This window comes from Quercus suber, unplaced genomic scaffold (assembly GCF_002906115.3).
Source record: "Quercus suber isolate HL8 unplaced genomic scaffold, Cork oak 2.0 scaffold_246, whole genome shotgun sequence".
Lineage (NCBI taxonomy): Eukaryota > Viridiplantae > Streptophyta > Magnoliopsida > Fagales > Fagaceae > Quercus > Quercus suber.
This window is the reverse complement of record NW_027069702.1, coordinates 480,569-504,612: the sequence shown is the minus strand read 5'-3', so window position 1 is coordinate 504,612 and position 24,044 is coordinate 480,569. Positions and strand designations below refer to the sequence as shown.

General features: G+C 31.5%; 1 protein-coding gene across 1 annotated transcript; it reads left to right on the top strand.

The window, feature by feature from the left end:
* Positions 1 to 16,776: 16,776 nt before the first annotated feature.
* LOC112003231 (putative cyclin-D6-1) lies at positions 16,777 to 19,310 on the top strand. The gene is made up of 6 exons (XM_024035415.2): positions 16,777 to 17,174; positions 17,311 to 17,391; positions 17,571 to 17,666; positions 17,875 to 18,076; positions 18,177 to 18,307; positions 18,717 to 19,310. Exons 1-6 carry the CDS (start codon positions 16,983 to 16,985, stop codon positions 18,945 to 18,947), a joined length of 933 nt encoding a protein of 310 aa, XP_023891183.2. The 5' UTR covers positions 16,777 to 16,982; the 3' UTR covers positions 18,948 to 19,310.
* Positions 19,311 to 24,044: the final 4,734 nt, after the last annotated feature.

The following is a 24,044-nucleotide window of genomic DNA, read 5'->3' as shown; positions in this document are numbered from 1 at the left end:
GGATAGAACTTATTATTTAACGTTAACTTAATTCAGAGCTTACAAAATTTTTAATATTTATTGGAACATTTACCATCCAGACTCATATAATTAGATGGCAATTTTGCTCATTTAGCTAGGGAATGAGCTATGCTATTCCCTTATTTGTTAACATGAGAAAAACTGTATTCCTCCATACCTTGCACCAAAAGGTCCAAAACCATAGCATCATTTAAAATGTGTGCTCAAACTGAACACAGTGAGCTGATCTTTCCCTAAGAGCTTCAATAATACGTGTAGAGTCACCTTCAAAAGTTTTCCTTTGTAAGCCCAATCTCTCTTGTAAAAATAATGATCCTATTTGATGCTAATGCTTCAACTATATCAACTGAGTTGGGCAGGGGAATTTTCTATACCTGGGCAGCCATGATTAATCCATCATGGTTGCAAATAACAACTCCTATGCCAGCGTCATTAGTATCTTCAATATAGCTCCGTTGAAGTTTGTTTTGTAATATCATGCCACACGAATAGATGGCTTGTTTGTTGAATTGTAGCGTTGGTATTCCTCAATTTTTTTTTTTTTTACTGCACAGACCAGGTTCACTGGAACAACTTGTTGATTTTGGCGCATTGCATTCCATCTGTACCAAATGCTCCAGGCTGACATAGCAAATAAATCTTTGTTTCTGTTCTCCCTTAAGATGAAACCCACCACATTGATGAATTGGGACATTGCACGAATTTCTTGAATTACCCATTAGAATTCCTCTTCCCAAATCGGTCTAATATAGTTGCATCACCGCAAAAAGGCATCTATAGCACTCTCTACATCATTCTTGCACTGATTGCAGGCATTTTCTGTGGTGATTTTGCAGTTCATTGAAGTTGTGGAAGTCTGAAAAAAGTACATACGATACTCTCTTGATAAAATAGAAACTAAACAATTAGTTTCTAGTAGTAAACCTCCAATCCACGAGGGATTCTTTGAATTCACAAGGTGAGAGGATCTTGGAATCAACCAAAAAGAAATAGACAAAGTTAGTATTTTTATAAATCTAGAAACTAAATTGCCTTTGGAAGCTAAAATGCGTTTAAATAGTAAAAAGAAAACTTAGAGCAACTAGAAAACCAAAGGGCTACTAAAGAATATAAGATCCTAATTTGACTAAACAATATCAAAAGCACCTAAAAAGAAGAATATAAATAACCTAAACCTAAACTACCAAAATTACATAAAATTAATAAAATTAAATAATTATAAAAATTAAATATTAAATTGTGTCCTACATTAGACCTCTCCACTTGAAACAAACTCGTCCTCAAGTTGATAGTCAAAATCTAAAATCTTTTGCTCCAAATAAACAAATACTTTGAATGCTTTAATGACTTGATCCTGTTTTGAAACTTGAATTCTTCATAAAGTGTAGCACAAAATTTATTCTCAGCTACCTTCATTTATTTGCAACATCAATTAACAAAGGACTGATAATAAAATTAAAATTTTCTATTCCAAGAAAATGAACATATTGTGTAGTCATCTTCAACAAATCAACCAAAACCTGAGGATTGTGAGTTGTGAACTTATCCTCATATTTAACCTTAATAGGATCTTCCACAATATTCTCAACAATAACCATCTCTTGATTTCTGTCATTATTTACAATCAGCTTAACCTTCTTTTCTTTGACCTCTTTGTCAAGCTTTTGGCAAATGGTATCTTCAATTTTCAATTTAATAAATTGTTGCAAGTCTTGATCTTTTTTAACCACTTCAAAATTTTCTTTAAAAATAGGTTGCTTCTTCTTAACCCCCAAACCCTTTACTTTACTTGACACATGGGCTTGATTGTGATAATTTTGGTTTTGTGGTTGACCTTCCATGTTTTGAACATATCGTTTTTCATATGAATATACAGATTTATAATCCACACTTGTATAATCTAATATATCATAATAGTCATTAGGAAACCATAAATCAATTAATACTCTTTTCATTCTTTGCCAAGAGCCAAATTAGATGGTTACCTTGTCGCTTTTTATCGATTTGAATCTTCCCACTATTCCTCTACTTTATCGTCCAATTTATTAGAAGTGAGCCACCTTTTTCATCATCACAAATCTTCCAAAAATTAAAATACTCTTCCAAATCAAGAAGCCAGTCAATAAAATCCAACTTACACATATCTCTGTCAAAGAGTGGAATTTTCTTGTAGTTAAGAATGTGACGTTGAATATATTGATCATTGTTGTTGTGAGATGATTTCATAGCAAGAAGAGTAGCAATCATTTGCTTGATTTTGCTTATAATTTGCTAACTCTTTTCACTATATTTTTTATTCTCATCACAAGCCACTTTATGGAACTAGAAGAACTCAGCCTTAGTGAGGACTAGGTTGTTGACATCGTCATTGCTGTCATTGTTGTGGTGGTTACCGTCTCACCAGTTACCCATTAGACTAGGGTATGTCAAGGCTCTAATACCAATTGTTGTCACGGAAGCCTAAAGGAAGTACACACGAAACTTTCTTGATGGAACAGAAACTAAACTGTTAGTTTCTAGTAGTAAAGCTTGAATTCACGAGGGGTCCCTTAAATTCACAAGGTGATAAGGTTCTAAAATCCACTATAGAGAAATAGACAAAGTTAGTATTTTTATAAATTTGAAAACTAAATTGCCTTTGGAGGCTACAATGCGTTTAAATAGTAAAAAGAAAACTTAGGACAACTAGAAACCCTAAGGCGGCTACAAAAGCATATAAAACCCTAATTGATCAATCTTTACGTAATTTTAATTGAATGATGTGATATGGAGATGAAGTGATCAAGTTTCCTATTAAGAAAACTTAAAAATATAATTGATTTCAAGTTGTTTTGTTTTGAAACTGATATGGTAAGAAAAAAAAATCAATATATATCCATAATCTATATATACTATAAAATCAAAGTCTCTGACTTTTTGTTGACCTCATATTATGTTGCCACATCAACTTTGTTAGCTTCACAATATTCCACATCAACATTTTTTATTTCTACTTTTAAATTTGATTTATTTATTTCGATTTTTTACCAAACCTATTACGCGACTTCTTTTATGCAAGTCGCTTTCTCTCTAATCTCACACATTGCAATTGAAGCCAACCTCCTCTATTACATTTAGATTCTCCTTCTCATTCTCTTTCAATTGTCAATTGCAACTATAGCCAGTCTCCTTTGTAGAGCAAATCCAAACTCGAGGTAAGAATTCGTCTTCAATTGAAATTAGGGTTTGGATAGTTTGGGTTGTTGTCTTTAAATCAGGTTTTGAAGTAGAATTTTGAATTTGGTCTTATTATTGATGATAATGTGTGATTTGTGATAAAAAAGAATATATATATATATATATATATAAACACATACACACATTAAAACTTGATGAATGTCAACTTTGGTGTTTGTTTGCATCTTGGTTCTTTTACAAAAAGGCCATCAATATTTGGATTGTTTATTTCCTTTTACTTCCTAGTGCTTGAAAAGGTCCTCAGCCACATGGTAAGGTTGTTTCTGCTCACTTGGTATGGACTTAAAACTATTTGATGCTTTACTTATACTTACCAAACTCTATCATGTTAGTTGGCCAATTTTGAAAGTCCCTTAAGTCAACATGTAATATATTATGTTATTTGTTTGTTGAGCCAAATTTGGTTTTGATGTAACTAGAGCTGAATTTTAATATGAGAGTATAATTCCTATTCAAGAACTTCAACTTAATCTGTCTGAGTTTGACTTACATTGTTAGCAATTTTTTTTAATACAAGGATAGTAATGCCTAATGTTCTGTTAAGTCTTAAAGGGAGCAAAAGAATTTGAAATCTTCTAATCTTAATATTATTAGTTTTCTATGTGTATTCAAATCAAAGATGTGCATTTCAACATTTTATCAGGGACATGTACTTGGGAACTCAAAGAGAGATGATTTTGTTGATGATAATTTAAGAATCTCGTTTAGTCACCAGTTGATACTTATATTAGATGAACTCTATGAGGTATGCCATGTCTCATCTTGCTTCATTTGTTCTATTCATTCTACTGCACATCCTTATGCTAACATACACATAAGCTTTTAATTTGTATTAAATCATTCTAAATTAAAGCAATGTTTCATGACTTTGTAGTCAGCCAAAAAAAGTTGCAATGGTGATTGTGTGAATTTAAATGAGAGCAACATATAATGTGCATTGAATATTCAAGTCATCATTGTGGTTAGAGGGTCTACAACCTTCTGATATGCTCAAAAATTCAATCTTTGACAAGGTTGTTTGAGTGGGTGGATCCGCAGTGGGGGGAGGGTCATGCACAAATAAATCTAGAGATGCAACCAATCACAAAGCCAATTTTACTACTTGGTGACTCATACAAATGCGAGTTATGAACATTTTCTACCTTGTGTCCCACTATTTTATGTCAACCTTTTTTAATTGAACAAGTCAGCAAGTTGTGAAATTGACTGGGGTTAGTTGTTAATTGAGGGCGTAACATGTTTTACACCCTCATGTTGACTAGAGTTTGTGGCCAAATTGAACACCTGAAGTTGTGGAAACTAATTTTCAAAAAATATGTTATGTGCACACAAATAACCTTGGTATCTTACTAGACTTCCCTTGAATTATTGATTTTACCAAATTTTGCAACTCTATCGATAGGATCAACTCTAAGGAATATCTTGTCCCAAACTTTGAACTCCAAATCCGTCCTTCTATTGTTACTTTAAATTTTCTATCTATCATAAGTTATTTGTAATCTTTTAGGAGTCAAATAAATTTTTCAGAAGTCATCTACATGATTTATGGTTCAAGATTTTTCACCCAACAACACCCATCCCAACAAACCTATCTATATCCCAATGAACCTCACTAAGTACAAATAATTAGCCTAACTATCCTTGGAATCTTGAACACATGCCCTTGAGATATCTTGTAGGATATAAATAGTTTATTATGTCAATCCATTTGTTGACGGGTGGAAGTTTGTGCAAAAACATAAGTGAATTTTATGCATAACATAAATAATTTACTAAATAATAAACATATTTATAGACATATAACTATACTAATTTTAAACCTACTTATAAACATATATAGCTTTAAGCGTATTTATGAACATATTTAACAACAATCACTATTATATTCAAGTCCATCCATTCTAATGTTTATTATGTCATATTCATGTGGAACATTCTTTCTTGTTAATGTTTAATTTATAAACATCCAATATGCAATTATCAAGTATGGTTTTGCTTGGTTAAATTGCCTCTTTAAAAAAGTCATTACTATTCCAAGTTCCAACTAATATCCTCATACTAACTATACTAATTTTAAACCTACTTATAAACATATATAGCTTTAAGCGTATTTATGAACATATTTAACAACAATCACTATTATATTCAAGTCCATCCATTCTAATGTTTATTATGTCATATTCATGTGGAACATTCTTTCTTGTTAATGTTTAATTTATAAACATCCAATATGCAATTATCAAGTATGGTTTTGCTTGGTTAAATTGCCTCTTTAAAAAAGTCATTACTATTCCAAGTTCCAACTAATATCCTCATACTGATTTAATAAGGAATTTCTTTTTATGAAGTTACATAGGAAGAAGTTTAATAAAGTCTTCTTAAACTATTATAATTATTTTGGTTAAATTTAATTAAAATTTATTTGTTTCTTCCACTTCACTCCTAACATTATTAATTCCACCTTATAGGATGAAGTAAAGTCGTATAAACAGATTCTAAGTTTGAAATACAGCTATTTTCTCCTCTTTTAATTTCTATCTAAATCAAAGTTCTAAACACATATATAACTATAAAGCTTAAGTACATCACCTTTTTCTTTTCAATATATAAACCATTATGGTAGGAAAATAGGAACTTCGAATTTTATCAGCATTCACTACAAAAATCTGGGTCTATAGCCACGTTTAAAAAACGTGGCTATAGACCCCAAAAACGCGGCTATAGGATAGAGCCGCGTTTCCTATAGCCGCATTTACAAACATGGCCTAAGTATCGCAGCAATAGACCTGAAAAATGCGGCTATAGGTCAGACCTGAAGCCGCGTTTTTAACCCGGTAGGATATATTGGGGCCTATAGCTGCGTTTTTGAAAAACATGGCTATAGCCCTCTTTGAGCTGCATTTAAAACGCGGCTACAGGTTTTCCTAAAAAAAAAAAAAAAATTCTGGGTTTTTTTTTCCCAGAAAATTCAAAATTCAAATAAAAAAAAAATCAAAATTAATCACAAATCCAAAAAATTCAAAATAAAACACAAAAAAATTCAAAATCCAACACAACATACTCATAATACAAACACAGCCAAAAAATTCAAAATCAAACACAAACCCAAAAAATTCAAAATCAAACACAACATATTCACAATACAAACAAACCCAAAAAATTAAAAATCAAACACAAACCTAGAAATTCAAAATCAAACACAACGTGCTCCTAAATATAAGAACACTAACCCATTTTCTTACTAGCACAAATTCAAGCACAGATCAGCAACACAATATCAGCAATCAAGCACAGATCGATCCACAACGTAATCACAATATCAACAGCACAATAGCACAAATTCAAGCACAGATCGACAATAGCATCTCCTCCATTTTCTTACTAACTAAACATAAAATAACAAAAAAAAAAAAAAAAAAAAAAAAAAAAAAAAAATCTTACTAACTAAACATAAAATAACCAAAAAAAAAAAAAAAACAAACAAACAAACAAACTAGATCTATTGACAAATCATTGTGCTTGGGATGAAGAAAAAAATAGAAAGAAGGAAAGAAAAAAAAAAAAGCAGCGGCTCCAAAGAAACCAAGGCTAAATGTCTTGTGAAAGGAACTTACTCGTAATTCTGATAAATGATGATTGACATGAGCTTTGACATTTTTAACCCAAGAAATGGTTGGTTTCCATTTTGGTTATAGACCTATAGGAGACTGTCATCCGAGACAAAGGAAAAATATTTATGTAACCTTTGAGTATTGGTGCTTCTTCCTCTTATATTTATAATGGATCTTAATATGTATATAATGAGTGGATCTCACTACAATTATAAGAAGAGAAAACACTATTAACTATGCTCTAAGAGTATCTAAAAATTACTTGATTTAAAGCCTTTGTTTCTAATGTGAAACTGCAAATAGTTTCTATGTAAGAAGCTTATCTTTATGTATTGAGTTTTAACATTTAAATTATTATTATATAACATACATAACACCTTTTTCAATTTTTTTTTTAAAAAGGTACACGTGCTTGGCGTGCAATTAATCAGTCTCAAACTTGTTTGCTCTCTTTGTCTCTGTATATGTTACACTGTCATGCATACCTCATGATTAATAATATGTAATCTTATCATTCTTTCCTATGTTGCGAAGCCGCCCGCCCACTTAATTGTTTCCCACATAAACGATAATGATGCTGCTATTCGCATGGAGTGAAAGTGGTGCATGAATTACCTCATTATTCTATCACATAAGTATGGCTCTCTCTCTCTCTCTCTCTCTCTCTCTCTCTCTCTCGTTCAATCTATTTCTCTGAAAAGAACAATGTGAAACTCTAAACCTGCCACATTTTGTTTGAAACTCATGATAAAATTGCTAAATATGATTCATCAAAATATGAATATGTTATATGTAAAGAGTGGGCTGAGACAGAAAAGCAAAAGCAAAAGCTTATTGGTCTCCTCCGTGTGTGGAAATGGAATTTTTATGATTTTATTGTCTTTAGGCTTTCTCTTGCACCAATGCCAATCAGAGAATATATCTCATTGTATAGGAAGACACTAATAAAAGTAGGGAAAGAACAGAGAAAGGAGAGGGTCCTACGAATTAGAAACGTTCTCCAGGGCAGATGATGGGTAAGTAAAGATTAGAAAGAACACGATCGAACACTTTAGGTTTATATATTTATATGTTTATTTTTTACATAACTCGATAGTTAGAGAGATAGGATTTGGACATTGAATATTCTGTTGGAAACACAAGGAGATATTGGTTGAGTTATAAGAATTTGATTACCATAAGATATAATTAAATCATATGGTCTTAATTAATTTAATTAGGTTTTAGTCAATCAATTAGGAGAGCATGCCTAATCAATGGTATGCATAATGTAGCGAACGTTGATAGATGGTCTCCATTGACATAGAAAGTGAATTATATTTTCTTACTGCAAGAGATTTCAGTAAGATGTTAATACATGAATAAATTTTGCGTTTTCAATTATTATTATTTTTATTTTATCTCATCACAAGCCTTTTTTTTTTTTTTTTTGGTGACTTTTTGTATGCACTTGCCGTCTCTGAAGCACTAACGCGTCTGAGAGGGTGCCGCACCGAAGTCTGACACGGCCCGACGCGGTTGCCCGTGCGTTGGTGCTGCATTTGAGGGTTTTTTTTTTTTTTTTTTTTCCTTCTCGGATTTGCATCGAATCAGGCCGATTCGGCTAGGGGAAAGTTAAAAATAAAAAATTGGTGGATCTATAGAAATATTTTCTCCCCACATTTTATTTCTCCCCTCTATTCTCTTCTAGCCAACAAAGGACAATGGTTCACTTCTTCTCCCTTGTCTCATTTTCCCTCAAACCAAATATAGAGTAGTGTCTAATAGCAGACACGTCCTAAAGTTAACTTTAATTTTCTTTAACATAAATGCTCTCAAGGCACCTTAACCGCCTTTGGTCACATTTGCAATTAGCTAACTAATTAAGATTGCAAAGCTGTCAAAATATTTGTAATTTAATTGACACTTATTGGTATTCTCAACAAGGACATTTAAGATTCAAATCTTCTTAACTCTAATTATCGATGTATAATAATAATAAAAGGCATATATAATTTTTTTTTTAATGATTGTAAAATTAATTATAAAAAGCCTTATAGTCCAATGTCATAGCCTATTTTTCTTTATTAGGTTAATTAGGGTTCAAATCTCCTCTCCTCATTATTGTTACAATCATATTATAAATAGATAAAATTATAAAACTAATTAGTCTTTGTCTCGTGGACCATTAATAAACCACAATATCTCCATAAAACCCCTCAAACATGTTATAGCAATCAAGCATGACGTGCTCACTTGTCCTTGTGGGTGCCCTTATACTAAAGGTTAGGAATTTAAATATTTTCTTTTCCCTTGATAAATAATCAACGAACAAAAGTTAGGGAGATTCTGGAAAACAAAACGAAAACAATTACAATAGAAGGATATAGAGGATGAGAATGGTTCCAACCTTCTTACAATTACAAAACTAATTAAGATGGAAGTTTTGTTTTGTTTTTTGTTTAAACATGGTAAAACTTCAAACGTTGAAAGGAGTATTTTTGAGGGCTTCAATGGAACAGATATATATCAACTCTCTTACATAGGAGTATAGGACCAACCCTTACATGAGTGGGATGTTATATATTCCCCACATAGAACATAGCTTTGCTTGCTTCAAATTTTGGTTTTGTTGAAGTATTTTCCATTCCAAATATTAGATGTTTTCAATTTTCGGATTCCTTTGTTCTACTCCATTTTTTAACATATACTGCCTTTATCCCTTCATTATTGCAGTCACCGAGAATCGTTGCGCCATTGACCAAACATAGTCAAACAAAAAACCATTTGAACAAACTTTCTCTCATTTTGAGGTCCCGTAAGTTTCACTAAGATGAACAAAATCATTAGTTTCTTTCTCACAACTGAGAAGCCAGTAAGAAAATTAAAAATAAAATAAAATAAAAGAAAGAATACACGGTATTACAAGCATAGATTACTGCATGCGTACGTTCAAGAAATTCATGATCAAGTCAAATCCTGAAGTGGGAAATGGTCTGACATTAAAATGAATGATTGGGTAATGATAAGTTAAAAAAAAAAAATTTATTTATTATTTAATAAAATACTATATATAATAGATTAAGTAGTTAAAGTTTGATAAATAAGTTGAAGTTACACTTCATATAACTCTTTATTTAAATTAAAATTACTAATTAAAAGATATTTCAACAACCTCTCTCTTACTCCTATGGCAGCAACAACGGCAACATATAAACACGGGTGCGTTTCCGGATTCGGGTGTGGGTGCGGTGCGGGTGCAAGTGCGAGATTCGGCAATTTTTGAAAAAGTAGGATGCGAGTGGGCGGGGTGCGGCGATTAAAAAATTATAAAAATATTTTTATTTATATTTTCTATATATTTTTACTATTAAAATATTCTTAAAAAAATATTACTATGGCCTTGATTCACAAAACAAAGAAAGAAGAAGGCAAGAAACACAAAACAAAATACAAAACAAAAAAGAAAACACAAAATAAGTACAAATATTCGGAATAAAATTAAGGAAGACAAATTTAGGATGTTTGTTAAAGCTAATTTCGGTTGTTTTGGCATGATTCAAGAACGATTTCGGCCTATTTTAGCCGTTTCGGTTTGTTTCAGCAATTTCGATCGCCGGCTGATACTACCTGATTCGGCCGATGTGGCTCGATTCTAGCCGAATCGGCCTGGTTCGATTNTCTTTTTTTTTTCTTTTTTTTTTTTTGGTAAAGGAGGATATATGCATTAAAACTATATCAGTCTATTACAAAAGGCCCCTTCAATGTCCAGCATTCTATTTCTTTCATTTACATCCAAACACATATTTTCTTTCTTTTTATTTTTCTTTTTTCTTACCTTGTAATTTTCTCTACTCTCTCCTTCCCTTCCCTTCTCTTCCCAATTGCCTATTAAACTGTAATGACAAAACGATTGTGTGTGAGTGAGATGACACTCTTGCACCTTTATATGTACCTCCATGACCTCTCTTAATTTTCTCAGCTCTTCCACTTTTCACACCTTGTCGTCCATGACATGCTTCCCAAATTTTGCATATTGACAGGGAAATTGCGTGCCATTCGTGATGATAAGCTAGCTAGATGGACCTTATCACATGCACTTAAACTGGCGCCTTGCCTATCAAACATGAAACAATTGTAACGAGCATTGTAGACAAACGGCCACAAAGCAAAGTTTTCTACTTTTATTTCAAAAGCAACATTTAAAAAAAATATCTCTCTCTCTCTCTCTCTCTCTCTCATGTGTGTTTAGCTTACCTCTATGCTCAATGCATTGGATGCAACACATATATAACATATGTTTGTGTTTGTTTAGTACAATGCAGCACTGAACCAAAACTTCACCCTTTTATTTTTTTATGTTGCTCATTATGTTGATCAATTAATGAAATCGACTCTGTATTGATCTCTATTTAATAAATCAACAATTAAGGACAATCTACAAGCTAATCTTATGTAGAAGTGAGTGACATAGGAAATTGGTTAATGGTTAGTCCTTAATTAGAAGTATTTTATCTATGTAAAAGTGAGTGACATGGGAAACCAGGTCTAATTATTAAAGATTTAATGGCTATTCACAAACACCAGTTTTGTTATAAATCAATCACAATCAGCTATGAAAAAATGGGGAGTATGATGTCGTTTACCTACACTTTGTTCTTTAAGAAAAGGGACTTTGCATAAGGGAAATAGAGTTTGTCATTAATACAATAATGTACGAGACACGTCGTAGCTGTCACCTCTGCAACGAAAAGAAAAAGACCAGTAGTACATTTTGTGTCTTCTCAATTAAAGAATGGCGTAGTGAAATTCCAAAACATGTCTGTTTGATTGTTTATGTGCTCTGCTGTAGCCACACATATACTTGTCTTTATCCTACACGCAAGTCTCATGGGACAAATAATATTTATGGATGATGAGTAATCAAAAACTTCTTTTACTGCATCTACATTTTTTATGATGCTTCTGGGAAGATGGCATTGGTAACTCCTAGGAAGGTTTTGGAATTGGTATAGATTCTTTACTACAGTCCTCTGCTCTGCATGCTAAAAAATGGTATGCTATGAGTTATTCTAATAACAAATTCAATTAATTAGAAATATAACACTTTCATAATAAATTTTACATGATAAGTTGGTGTTAGTTCTAATTTAAGTCCACTACTGAAATTATATTTTTTATCAACTAGTAATAGTCGGTAACAATTTGCCATTTAAGATTAGCTGAAAGTGTAGTAAAAATATTATAAATACATCATTTCTCTTATCCTATTAGCAAATTGTAACTCTGCCTATCCCTTTCACTTTTATGAAAAAATCTTTTATCCGCAGAACATATGAGACCAATGTCTCACTAATATGAAGGTCCCATGCGTGTGACCCAAATATCAGTGAGACGTTGGTCTTATACGTCGGGTGTAGAAGATACTTTCACTACTTTCACATGTACTTACTAATTTTTTTTTTCACCATTCTCATGCATTCATATTGAAGAATTGCATTCATATTGAAGAATTGTAAAAGTATGTGTGAAATTGATTGTGTTCTTTGAATTTTTTTCCTCTAGTATTGGTATCAGACTCTCTCCTAAAATCCCTTCAAACTAATCAAAAATTTGAAAATTTTGGATGTTAAAGTTGGAACCAGCTTTGATGTTATGAGCTGCAAGCCCACACTACCCTTAAAAAAAGAAAACGAAAAAAAAGGAAGAAGCTAAAAAAACCTATCTATTAATGTGGTAACTGACTGTATGATGAGACTTATACATTATCCACTAATCTAAAGACCATTGAGGAAGAGGATTTAGACATAATATTTTTTATTGAAAACTCGGAAAATTGTCATTTAATCCAAAGATCATTAACAGCTTATTGCTATCAAAAACAACAACAACAAAAAATACTACTACTTGATATAAAGTTATTGACCACTAGATAATATACTTTTAGGACAAATGTAAATGTTGTTAAATTTTCGATTTCTTTATCAAGATATTTCTAAGATTCTGAAACCCAATGAACGGTCCGCTTCCATTAGGAAATTTCTACGAATTTGACAATGGTGGGGTTCTGCCGCGTTAATATGGGTGTTTATATTACAATTTCTTGACGATTAGCTCATAAATTATGAAGTGTTATTGTCTAACACAGTGCTTATTAAAAGCAAATCATTGAAAAGAAAAATCACAAAGCACAACCAATAAAGAAGGGACCGCACCAAATTGGCATTTACCACACACACGTGAGTCACATGTAGAAGAGGTACGCTCCCTCGGTTTTATGAAAATCAAAATGGCCCCCAATGGTTTAAAAAGTAGCTCAAGATTTTCCAAAATGATGGGACTCAATTGAATGGTGGTCTGACATCTAACCCCGCCTTGTCTATTGATCATGTGAACTCTGGCTCCATTGCTACTTGGTAACCAAATGGCCATGTTAAACCTTCAATTTGCGATCAACAACCACAAAAAGAGATTGAAGGGCCCCAATTCTCTCTTTTATTTGAACTATACAAACAAGAGACAAAAAGAGATTAAGAAAGATAATCATTTTTTTTTTCAAGAGTAGATAATCATTTCTATTCAATTTGTGCTCAATTGGCAATATCATTGAATTTCACATGATACATATGTTATGTACGCACTATGTTTTATTTATTAAAAAAATGCATGCCCTATGGTTTATGCATCAAACTTTATCTACCAAATGATTCTAACAAAAAAAAAAAAAAAAAAAGAAGAGGTACGCTCCCTCGGTTTTATGAAAATCAAAATGGCCCCCAATGGTTTAAAAAGTAGCTCAAGATTTTCCAAAATGATGGGACTCAATTGAATGGTGGTCTGACATCTAACCCCGCCTTGTCTATTGATCATGTGAACTCTGGCTCCATTGCTACTTGGTAACCAAATGGCCATGTTAAACCTTCAATTTGCGATCAACAACCACAAAAAGAGATTGAAGGGCCCCAATTCTCTCTTTTATTTGAACTATACAAACAAGAGACAAAAAGAGATTAAGAAAGATAATCATTTTTTTTTTCAAGAGTAGATAATCATTTCTATTCAATTTGTGCTCAATTGGCAATATCATTGAATTTCACATGATACATATGTTATGTACGCACTATGTTTTATTTATTAAAAAAATGCATGCCCTATGGTTTATGCATCAAACTTTATCTACCAAATGATTCTAACAAAAAAAAAAAAAAAAAACCTTTGCCTATATTTTGTGAAGTTCTCTTATAAAGAAAGAATGACAAAGCCTAAAATTTTGGATGTAGCTTTTTGCTGAATTTTCCAAGTACTCAGTGTCGTGCTAGTCTTTGTCAATGACATGAAAAGATGTGATTAGTTTTTATGTTACTTAGGGCCCTTTCTTTTTTTTCTAAACTGTTGGACATAATTAGGAAAAAATTTAGACCTTACCCAAAACTTCATAGAAACTCCAATTGCAATGCAAAGCAGCCAAAAACTCACATATGCAAAAAGCTTGTTTGGTTAAAAACTCACATATGAAAAATTTTGGACCTTGCCCAAAACTTCATATAAAACCCCAAATCCAAGGACAAGGAAGAATAAGAGAAGGTGGCAGTAAAAGCCGGTGTGCCAGCTGCAACTTCACTGAAAATGTGTACTCTGTGATGAATTTATCGGCCCTACTCTCACTGTAGCAGTGCTGATCTTGGACCCAAGGGAGGGTTTGTACCACAACTGTTCATAGCATTTAGCCACTGTGCTATAAGGGACCATTTGTTCCTATATGCAAAAGATAGTTAATGTATTTGGCTCGAAACCACGTACCCTTGAACTATATATCAAGCACCCCAGTTGGTAAATGTAATCATCAAGTAATGCCACAAACTATAATTTTTACTACAAGGCCTCAAAGCATTGGGCTCTAACATATTACATGCAAAATATGACACGATTCTTGGAAAGAGGAAGGAGAGGACTTAGCCCTATACTTTATTTCATGCTATATACGACATTAGGTAATATTATCCCCCACTTAATCTAATATTTAGTATCATTATAGGACCTGGTTGAAGAGCTTTACGATTATGGAAGTGTGTTGGTCAGATCGGTATGCTTTGACTCAGTCAAGTTCATAATTAATTTGTTGTACTTTTCTCTTTTTCTTGATAATCTTGTTTAGAACATTTAGATTAGTAATGAATATATTAATAATTAATAGTCAGTTACTTAGGTGTAGTTTACTTTTTACTGATATATGGTGCCTTTTCAAGATTCATGTGATGTTGATTTAGGAGAGCAGCTGGCACTTTATTAACTATTCATTAATTACATATTTGAACATAAGGAAAAATGATATAAAAGTTAGAACCCCTAAAATCTTCTGGTGCAGGTGCATTTTGAGAATGAGGTTAAAAACTTTTTTGGATTTATGTAATAAAAAAGAGAATCTATTTTAGTGAATCAATTCTTTTTGTTTATGTTCTAAGATGGATTCGTATCATATATTTCCTCTCTATTTCTTTCCTTTTATTTATTTTTTTACAGCAATAAGGAAGGGAAAAATTATACTTTGAAAGTATTTGTTGAAAAATATCAAAATGTGTTAATTGTGCTACAAGGCTCTTAACTCTATTTCAAATTCTTTAAAAGCATAAATAATTGTTCTATAACTTCTATCATTTTTTATACTCACCTATATCAAATTTCAGGGAACTAATTAAACAAGAAATGTTTCATTATATGAGTTTATATCCAAATGAATCAAAGATTTTGTGTTAATGCATATTATTCATCATTCAAATACCATGATCTTTCTTCTTCTCCTTTTCCTTCTTTTTATTATTATTATTTTTAAAGAATACTCCCCAAATTTGTTTACAAAAAGTTTCAACGTAAGTTAATCATTTAAATATTTCTAATTTCTTCAAAAACAACTTGCTAAAAAAAAAAAGCATTTTTTTAGTCTAATAGTTTCTTCAGTTGAAAAATTGTTATAACCTAATATTAAAATATTGCCATAAAATGTAATATATGATTTTTTAAAATACTACTAAGAGTTACTTGTCCAATATTGACTTTATTGTAACATACAATTAAGGATAATGTTGGGATCAATTAGCTTAATTAGTAAAGTTTTTTATCATCGAATAAGAAATTTAAAATTCAAATCCTTCATATACAAAAAAATCAATTAGTATCTTAGACTAATGATAAATAACAAGTATCATGCAGTGGATATCATAAATATTTAAAATTAATGTAATTCAATTGTATTTATATATATATATATATATCTATTGTATCTATAAAAAGAACATATAATTTGAACTTCATTCACGGAAATAAAACTAATTGATCTGTTGACCTAATGACAAATCATAAATAGCAATTATTATGAAGTGAATATTATAGATTAAGATTGAATTGCATCTAAAAAATCAAATTCTCAAAGTTTTATCGAATTAAAAAAAAAACAGAAAAAGTTTATAGAATCGTAAAAATCTAATCGTTTAGAACTTTTTTTTATCATGGACAGCTTTAATTCTCTCTCTCATTTTTTTTACTTCTTTTTCTTTTTTTAAAGGGATGACCAGATGAGTATGATAAATTAACAATACGAAATTATAGCATTGCAGGCTTTTAATGTGATGATCACTTTATAAATATAAGTGTTTATTGAGTATGGAGGTAAGAGCTAGTGTTCAAGTTTTCAAGAAGAAATTTCATACACATACTTTTAGATTAAAATAGAATAAAATTTTTATTTTGTAAAAAAAAAAAAAAATTTATATACAATACAATACGCAATTGCATCAGAAACAAATTAATATAGCCTCAGCTCTTGAGTTCTCTTTTCCACGTGAGTGAGAGAAAGTGACAAACATGCATATATATATATATATATATATGTATATTATATAAATTAATGCAGGTGCAGAGAGAGGACCAAGAAGTGAAGCTGGAGACTCGCAGTCTAGCACTGCTTCTTTTTCTGCACAGAAAGCGAAGCTTCTCTTTTCTATCATTATTACTCCCTCGAAACTCTTGCCTCAATGTTTCTAGCATTCTCTTCTTAACCCCCCTTTTCAGTCAAAGAACACAAAACACATACAAACATAAATAATACTGCTAGAACACAACAAAAAAAGAAGAAAAAGAATGAGTCCTAGAGAGATGGAGTTTGAGCTTGAAGACCCATTAACAAGCTTCCAAGACCACCAATCTGATACTGTCCCAATTTTCTTCACCTCTGAATCTGATCACATGCCCTCACAAAACTTCTTAATCAGCTTAAAAACCAGTGATTCCCTTGCTTCTTTTCGTCGTGAATCTATTTCTTATATGTCACAGGTAAATTTAATCAATATAGCACTATCTATATATATATATATATATATATATAATATTAATAATAAGCAAATAGTTTTCTTGATATCTTCTTGATCTTGTACTTTGATGTGAAATTGTTCTGCTTCATTTTGCCCAGTTTGCCAGAAATTTGGACCCGTTCGTACCCTACCTTGCTGTCAATTATATGGACAGGTTTATTTCAAAGCAAGAAATCCCGGTACATAAACAAAATCTGGTTCTGAATCTTGTACTTTATTTTCTTTTTACACTCTCAATTTTCAGACTCAAAAAACAAGCATGTCTATTCCATTAGTTCTTGGAAAACCAGAAGGAGCATTTACTTGAAAAATCAAAACCCATTATGGAGAACCTAATTTTAGTCTTTTAAATATGCAGCAAGGAAAGCCATGGGTGCTTAGACTCCTTGTAGTGTCTTGCCTCTCTCTCGCTGCAAAGATGAAGAACACACCCCTCTCACTCTCTGATTTCATGGTAATTCTTTTTTATCTATTTCATGGCCTTCAATTGTAAATTAACCAAAAAGAATTATATTAACTATATAATAATATGGATAATATCAATCACATTTATTGTCACCTTAATTTATAAATGTTTTTATACTAAAATTTGTGACAATTTTGGTATTTTTAAACTAAAAATGAAATGTTTGACATGAACTAAGTTTATTGCGATGAAACAGAGAGAGGAAGATTGCATCTTTGACGCGCAGGCAATAAATAAAATGGAGCTTCTCATTCTTGATGCTCTAGAATGGCGAATGAGGTCAATTACACCTTTCCCATTTTTGCAATTCTTTCTATCTTTATCAAAATTCCAAGATCCAACATTAATCCAAGCTCTCAAACGTCGAGCTTCAGAGCTCATCATCCATGCTCTTAATGGTACCAACCTTACCATCATGCTAGCTAATAAATTTTTCTTTTTTATTTTTGGGTTTCAGCTCAATTACTGACTTAATTATGTTTATGATTTTAATTGCAGAAATTAAGCTTTTAGAGTATAAACCATCCATCATTGCAGCTTCAGCGCTTCTCTCTGCCTCTCATGAGCTATTCACATTGCAATTTACTTCTTTCAAAGCTTCGATTTTATCTTGTGAATATGTAAATAGAGTAAGTGACAATCAAATAAAATAATCAAACAACTATTCACTCAATAACTTGTTATTTGATTAATGTTATAAAATTTGTAAATTTAGATTACATGCTCTCATTTTGTATTAGTAGGATGTTATTACTATTCACTCAATAACTTGTTATTTGATTAATGTTATAAAATTTTTAAAATTAGATTTCATGGTCTCATTTTGTATTAGTAGGATGTTTTTAAATTCATGTTTTGTGTATAATTTAAAATATAGTTTTTTTTTTAAAATTAAACATTTTTTATTGGTAATCATGTTATGTATTATTTTACAATTAAGTAGTAGCTTTAGTTGAAATATATATTTAATAAAAAAAACTATTAAATAGCATAATATTATTGATTTTGCCATAACATTAAGGTTGTGGGTGGTTGTAGGAGAACTTGACGAAGTGCTTCAACATGTTACAAGGAATGGTGGCAATGGAGGGCTATGATTCATCATTGGATTATACGGTATCAAGCGCAAGCAGTCCATTGAGCTTGCTGGATTGCCATTGCACCAAATGGGAATGCAACAATTCCACTGTGGGGCCAGAAAAGATAGACATCAAGCGGCGTAAATTGAATGGTGTGTGCTATCAGATTTCGCAGATTCAGCGGGAGTGAGTGAGAGTGAGGCAAATTATTGCAACTCCACAGAGTTTCATTTCTCTGTACCAGTTTCATCAACAAAACAGAACAAGAAAAAGAAGATAATTGATGGCTCTGATACTAGACACAAAGACAAACAACGGCTCCGATGAGGCTCAAAATTATCACCAATTCCAAAAAAAATTAAAAAAACATTTTCATTTGGTTCATGGGGTTTTGGGTATTTGACTCTGGGACCTAGAAAGGACAGAAAGCTTTATCTACTTCTTTGTCCTCTTGAAATAGGTGTGTTTCACTTTGGCTATGTCTCTTGCTTGGTGGCAGAAAGGAATAAGAAACATTACTATTAGCTGCGTGTCCATTTTTAGTGCTGAACTTCAGCATTTTCTAACCACAAATTGCATCAATAAAATAAGACGCCAGTGCTTCTAAAACTATAAATTATTCCACGAGTCTAACATGACAAATTAAGAGTGATTACTTATCAGTTATTCATCCATTCATTATTTTTTTTTCTTTTATCACTCGCCCGTGTCACATCACAATTGTGTGACAAATAAATTGTATAATAATCTCTGAAACTTAGATTTTTTTTTTTTTTTTTTTCATAATATAATGGTTTTCATTTTCTAGACGAGGCAAGGACTCTAGGGAACACTTCATGGTCAAAGGATGGTATAAATTTGATAAGAACTAAGAACTTAAAAAAAAAAAAAAAAATTGCATTAATTATGGTGGGAGAGTAACATTGTAACAGCGTTGAAGACACGCAGCTTTGCTAGAGATACTAGTATCTATGTCGAACAGAGACACCACCACTTGTAGGTGCTTTTAATGCAATTGGGAAATGGAGTTGTGGGTTATCTTTTATATTGGACCACTGGTTTTTGATCTTGCTTCAATGTGGATAGAGTTGTTCCCCTAAGATGGCTCATCTTTTGTGTGTATTTGTTTCTTAAAAAAAATAATTAAGTTCCTCTTTTTCATTATTAATCAAATAATTAATTTAATTGACCAGTTTACCATCATCACCTAATAAATTTAGGTTTATTTCTATAAATATGCTTATTATTTAGTTAATGAGGTTTGTTTATGTTATCTTATTACGTTATTGTTCGATTTGTTTTAATCTATGTAGTTGTTAGCTTTATGTGTTCTAAGGTGTCTATTTAGGACACATCTCTCTCTCTCTCTCTCTCTCTCTCTCTCTCTCTCTTAATTTATAATAATATTTACCAATCTAGTACCAAGTTGCCCCTTTACAAGGCTTTAGGTGGTAGAGATGTAGATCATTTTGTTGGGTGAAAAATCTCGGGCCATAAATCATTTAGATGACTTTTGAGAAAATTGATTTGACAAATAAAGATTGCAAATAGCTTATAGTCATAGAAAAGTTGTGCTTACAATAGAAGGAAGGATATGGAGTTCGAAGTTGGGATAAGATATTTCTGGAAGTTGATACTTTGAATGGAGTAATTAGATTTTGTAAAATTGATAAATTTAAAGTGAGAGGAATTCGAATTTCTTTAGGAGCCCGAGTTTCCTGGTGAACTAAGAAGCTATAATATAGTAGTAATTAGTATAAAGCAATGCTAGAAAGCTAATGAATATATCTGTTTTTCCTCATTAATTTATTTTCAGTAAAAGAAATGGCTGATAAGAAAGAATAAGACTTTCATCGAAGATATCATTTTTATGGACTTAATTGAAGAAGCATTGGAGCACAGAATTCAAACTAGGAACACTATTAAGTTACTACTCAACTACCAATATTACGAAGTGATTAACAATTGGATCCAAAGATACAACAGAAAAGAACTAAAGCCTTCTCTGTAGAGCTTCTTTAGGTTCTTCAGAAGCGCCTAAGCCAGTCGGGCATCCTAGAACCATGGAAATACTGGTGGCCTAGTTTGTCTAAATGAACAGGTTGTGATGTTGACCCTGGAGTAGTGGGCATTGATTTTTCCCAGCTCAAAATTCTCTGAATTTTTGCCAATGTTTTCATTGATTTTTCACTGCTCACCATTCTCTGGATTCTTGCCAATGCCATATTTGTAGTTGTTGAAGTGGGAGCATTGTAGATAGATGACCAGGCTACTGAAAATGACTGGAGGTTTCTAAATTGTGGTAATGAATTCAGCTCTTTCTCAGCTTCAAGACATGTTCTGTCTACATGATTGCTCGACTTCCTCAAATGTTTCAATCTTGCCAAATCGGCTAGCTTACAGTAGAGGCCACTGGGACTTTGTTTACCAATCACAAACCCTTTTAGGACTAGAAGTTCTAAGAGCTAGAGAAGCAAGTCCCTTGGGCATGTGACTAATCAAGAAATACTCAGAAATGTTTATGTGTGTCAGTTGTTTGAGTGAGCCTATTCCGTCAGGAAGTTTCTCTAAATTATCACAGCCATTAAGGTTCAGGATCCTTAGATTACTGAGTTCGCAAATTGAGTTTGGAAGCTCAGTAATTCTAGAGATTCCCCTAAGGCTTTCATTTTCTTCAAACCTTTTAAGAACTTGGTGTCCTCTACTTCAACAAGCTGCCTTGCAGAGTATAGTGGATAGGGCTGAAATTGTTGTCATCTCAACATTCAGTTAAGATTAATTAGTGATTAATAAGTTTTAGACACAGGTTGATGTTTACTTAGTAAATTAACCGGTTATTCTGCATTATGCCAATTAACCAATTATGTGAAAATTAGTTGAAGCATATGAGGCATATCAAATAAGATGTCACCAATCACAAGAACGCAGAGACATGGTGACAAAGTGAAAAACTGATGGAGAACTCCAAAAGAATAATAATAATAATAAATTCTAGTGTATTTGGATTTTGAAGGGCGAAAATCCTTTTTTGCCTTTTCTTTTTCGCCCAGTTTTATCAAGTGGACCTGTTCTTAAACTAGGTTGGGCCACTCTATAAACTTATGAGTCCATTACTTAACCCTTCTTGCAAGTAAAAGCCTTTTAGCCTAGTAGTCTAAATATATGGGTCTCACATCATTTGAGTTTAAGAAATTCTTGGCTGAGGCCGAGGCCCATTACCAAAATTCTCACTCTTTTTATTTTTGGATTAAAAAAGTTATCTCTCTTTGAAGCTTGGATAATTCTAAAATTCATTATCTAGAGAAAGAAAGTCATTTGTATGCCTGCGAATTTTTTTATGTGAAGGCTATTTTAGGCCTAAAGCAACTTTTTAATGGGAATTTTCTTTTGTAAGATGAACGATGTTAAAATGTTTGAAGATACAAATTAGAATCCATTAATATATATATATATATATAAATTAGAAATATAAATGATATATTTTTTTTATTTGAGAAATATAAATGAATGAATTTAATTAGTTTAATAAAACAAGCTGCCTTGCAGAGTATAGTGGATAGGGCTGAAATTGTTGTCATCTCAACATTCAGTTAAGATTAATTAGTGATTAATAAGTTTTAGACACAGGTTGATGTTTACTTAGTAAATTAACCGGTTATTCTGCATTATGCCAATTAACCAATTATGTGAAAATTAGTTGAAGCATATGAGGCATATCAAATAAGATGTCACCAATCACAAGAACGCAGAGACATGGTGACAAAGTGAAAAACTGATGGAGAACTCCAAAAGAATAATAATAATAATAAATTCTAGTGTATTTGGATTTTGAAGGGCGAAAATCCTTTTTTGCCTTTTCTTTTTCGCCCAGTTTTATCAAGTGGACCTGTTCTTAAACTAGGTTGGGCCACTCTATAAACTTATGAGTCCATTACTTAACCCTTCTTGCAAGTAAAAGCCTTTTAGCCTAGTAGTCTAAATATATGGGTCTCACATCATTTGAGTTTAAGAAATTCTTGGCTGAGGCCGAGGCCCATTACCAAAATTCTCACTCTTTTTATTTTTGGATTAAAAAAGTTATCTCTCTTTGAAGCTTGGATAATTCTAAAATTCATTATCTAGAGAAAGAAAGTCATTTGTATGCCTGCGAATTTTTTTATGTGAAGGCTATTTTAGGCCTAAAGCAACTTTTTAATGGGAATTTTCTTTTGTAAGATGAACGATGTTAAAATGTTTGAAGATACAAATTAGAATCCATTAATATATATATATATATATAAATTAGAAATATAAATGATATATTTTTTTTATTTGAGAAATATAAATGAATGAATTTAATTAGTTTAATAATAAAATACGGTATAAGAATTCTCAATTTAAAATTATTAGAAAAACTTTTACATGTAAACCTTTGTCATTTTTGCCATATCATAGTGACAAAAGATGAATAGTTTGGCAGAAGAGAAATTTTTGCAATCAAAAGAAATCAATGAATGATAAAACATTGCGGAAGTATTTTAGATAATAAAACTAACTGCTAGATAAGAAATTAGTCGTTAACCTTTGAAATATTTGGAATAATCACATAAAATTAGATATATTTATATATCTTATGGTGGGACTTCGATTTTATTGTTCAATACTCACCACTGATTCGGTCATTCTTGAGCATTCCATTACAACCATCATAAACTAACAAATACACAACAACAAAAACTAACATAAATTTGTGTCAAACAAATTGCTAAACAAATTGCTTTTCAGAATAAACTGTCAACCCCCACCATTATATGTATTCCAATTGCATTTTTGTAATCATAGTCTCATGATCTACATATAGATAAGATCGACGAAATAAAAAAATAAATAAAAATAAAATCATTTAGAAATGCAAAAAAGCAAATTTTTTTTTTTTTTTTTGGTTGAGAAGGCAAAAAGACAAGTTGGTATCAGATACTCACAAAAGAAAAATCCAAATTTTAACTTTAGTGTGCATAAAATAGTTTTTTTGCAATGTAAATTATTAAATCCACCATTATATGGCATTATCACACTAGAGTCAAATAATATGAGAGAGAGAGAGAGAGAGAGAAATGAAATGAAATGGAAAGTGAGTGAAAAAATGACTAACGTATTACAATAAGAGACAAGCACTTCAATTATTATATAGCAAATATTTTATGGTTGCTCATATTGGAAACGTCAATATGAACATAATTCATTGTGGTTGTGTCTCAATTCTTGTTGTTTTATTTATATTTAAATGTATGTTTTACATAATATTTGA

Coding starts and splice junctions, on each gene's coding strand:
- LOC112003231 (XM_024035415.2), top strand. CDS start 16,983: ATGAGTCCTAGAGAGATGGAGTTTGAGCTTGAAGACCCATTAACAAGC. Junction 17,175..17,310: donor CTATTTCTTATATGTCACAG/GTAAATTTAATC, acceptor CATTTTGCCCAG/TTTGCCAGAAATTTGGACCC. Junction 17,392..17,570: donor TTTCAAAGCAAGAAATCCCG/GTACATAAACAA, acceptor TTAAATATGCAG/CAAGGAAAGCCATGGGTGCT.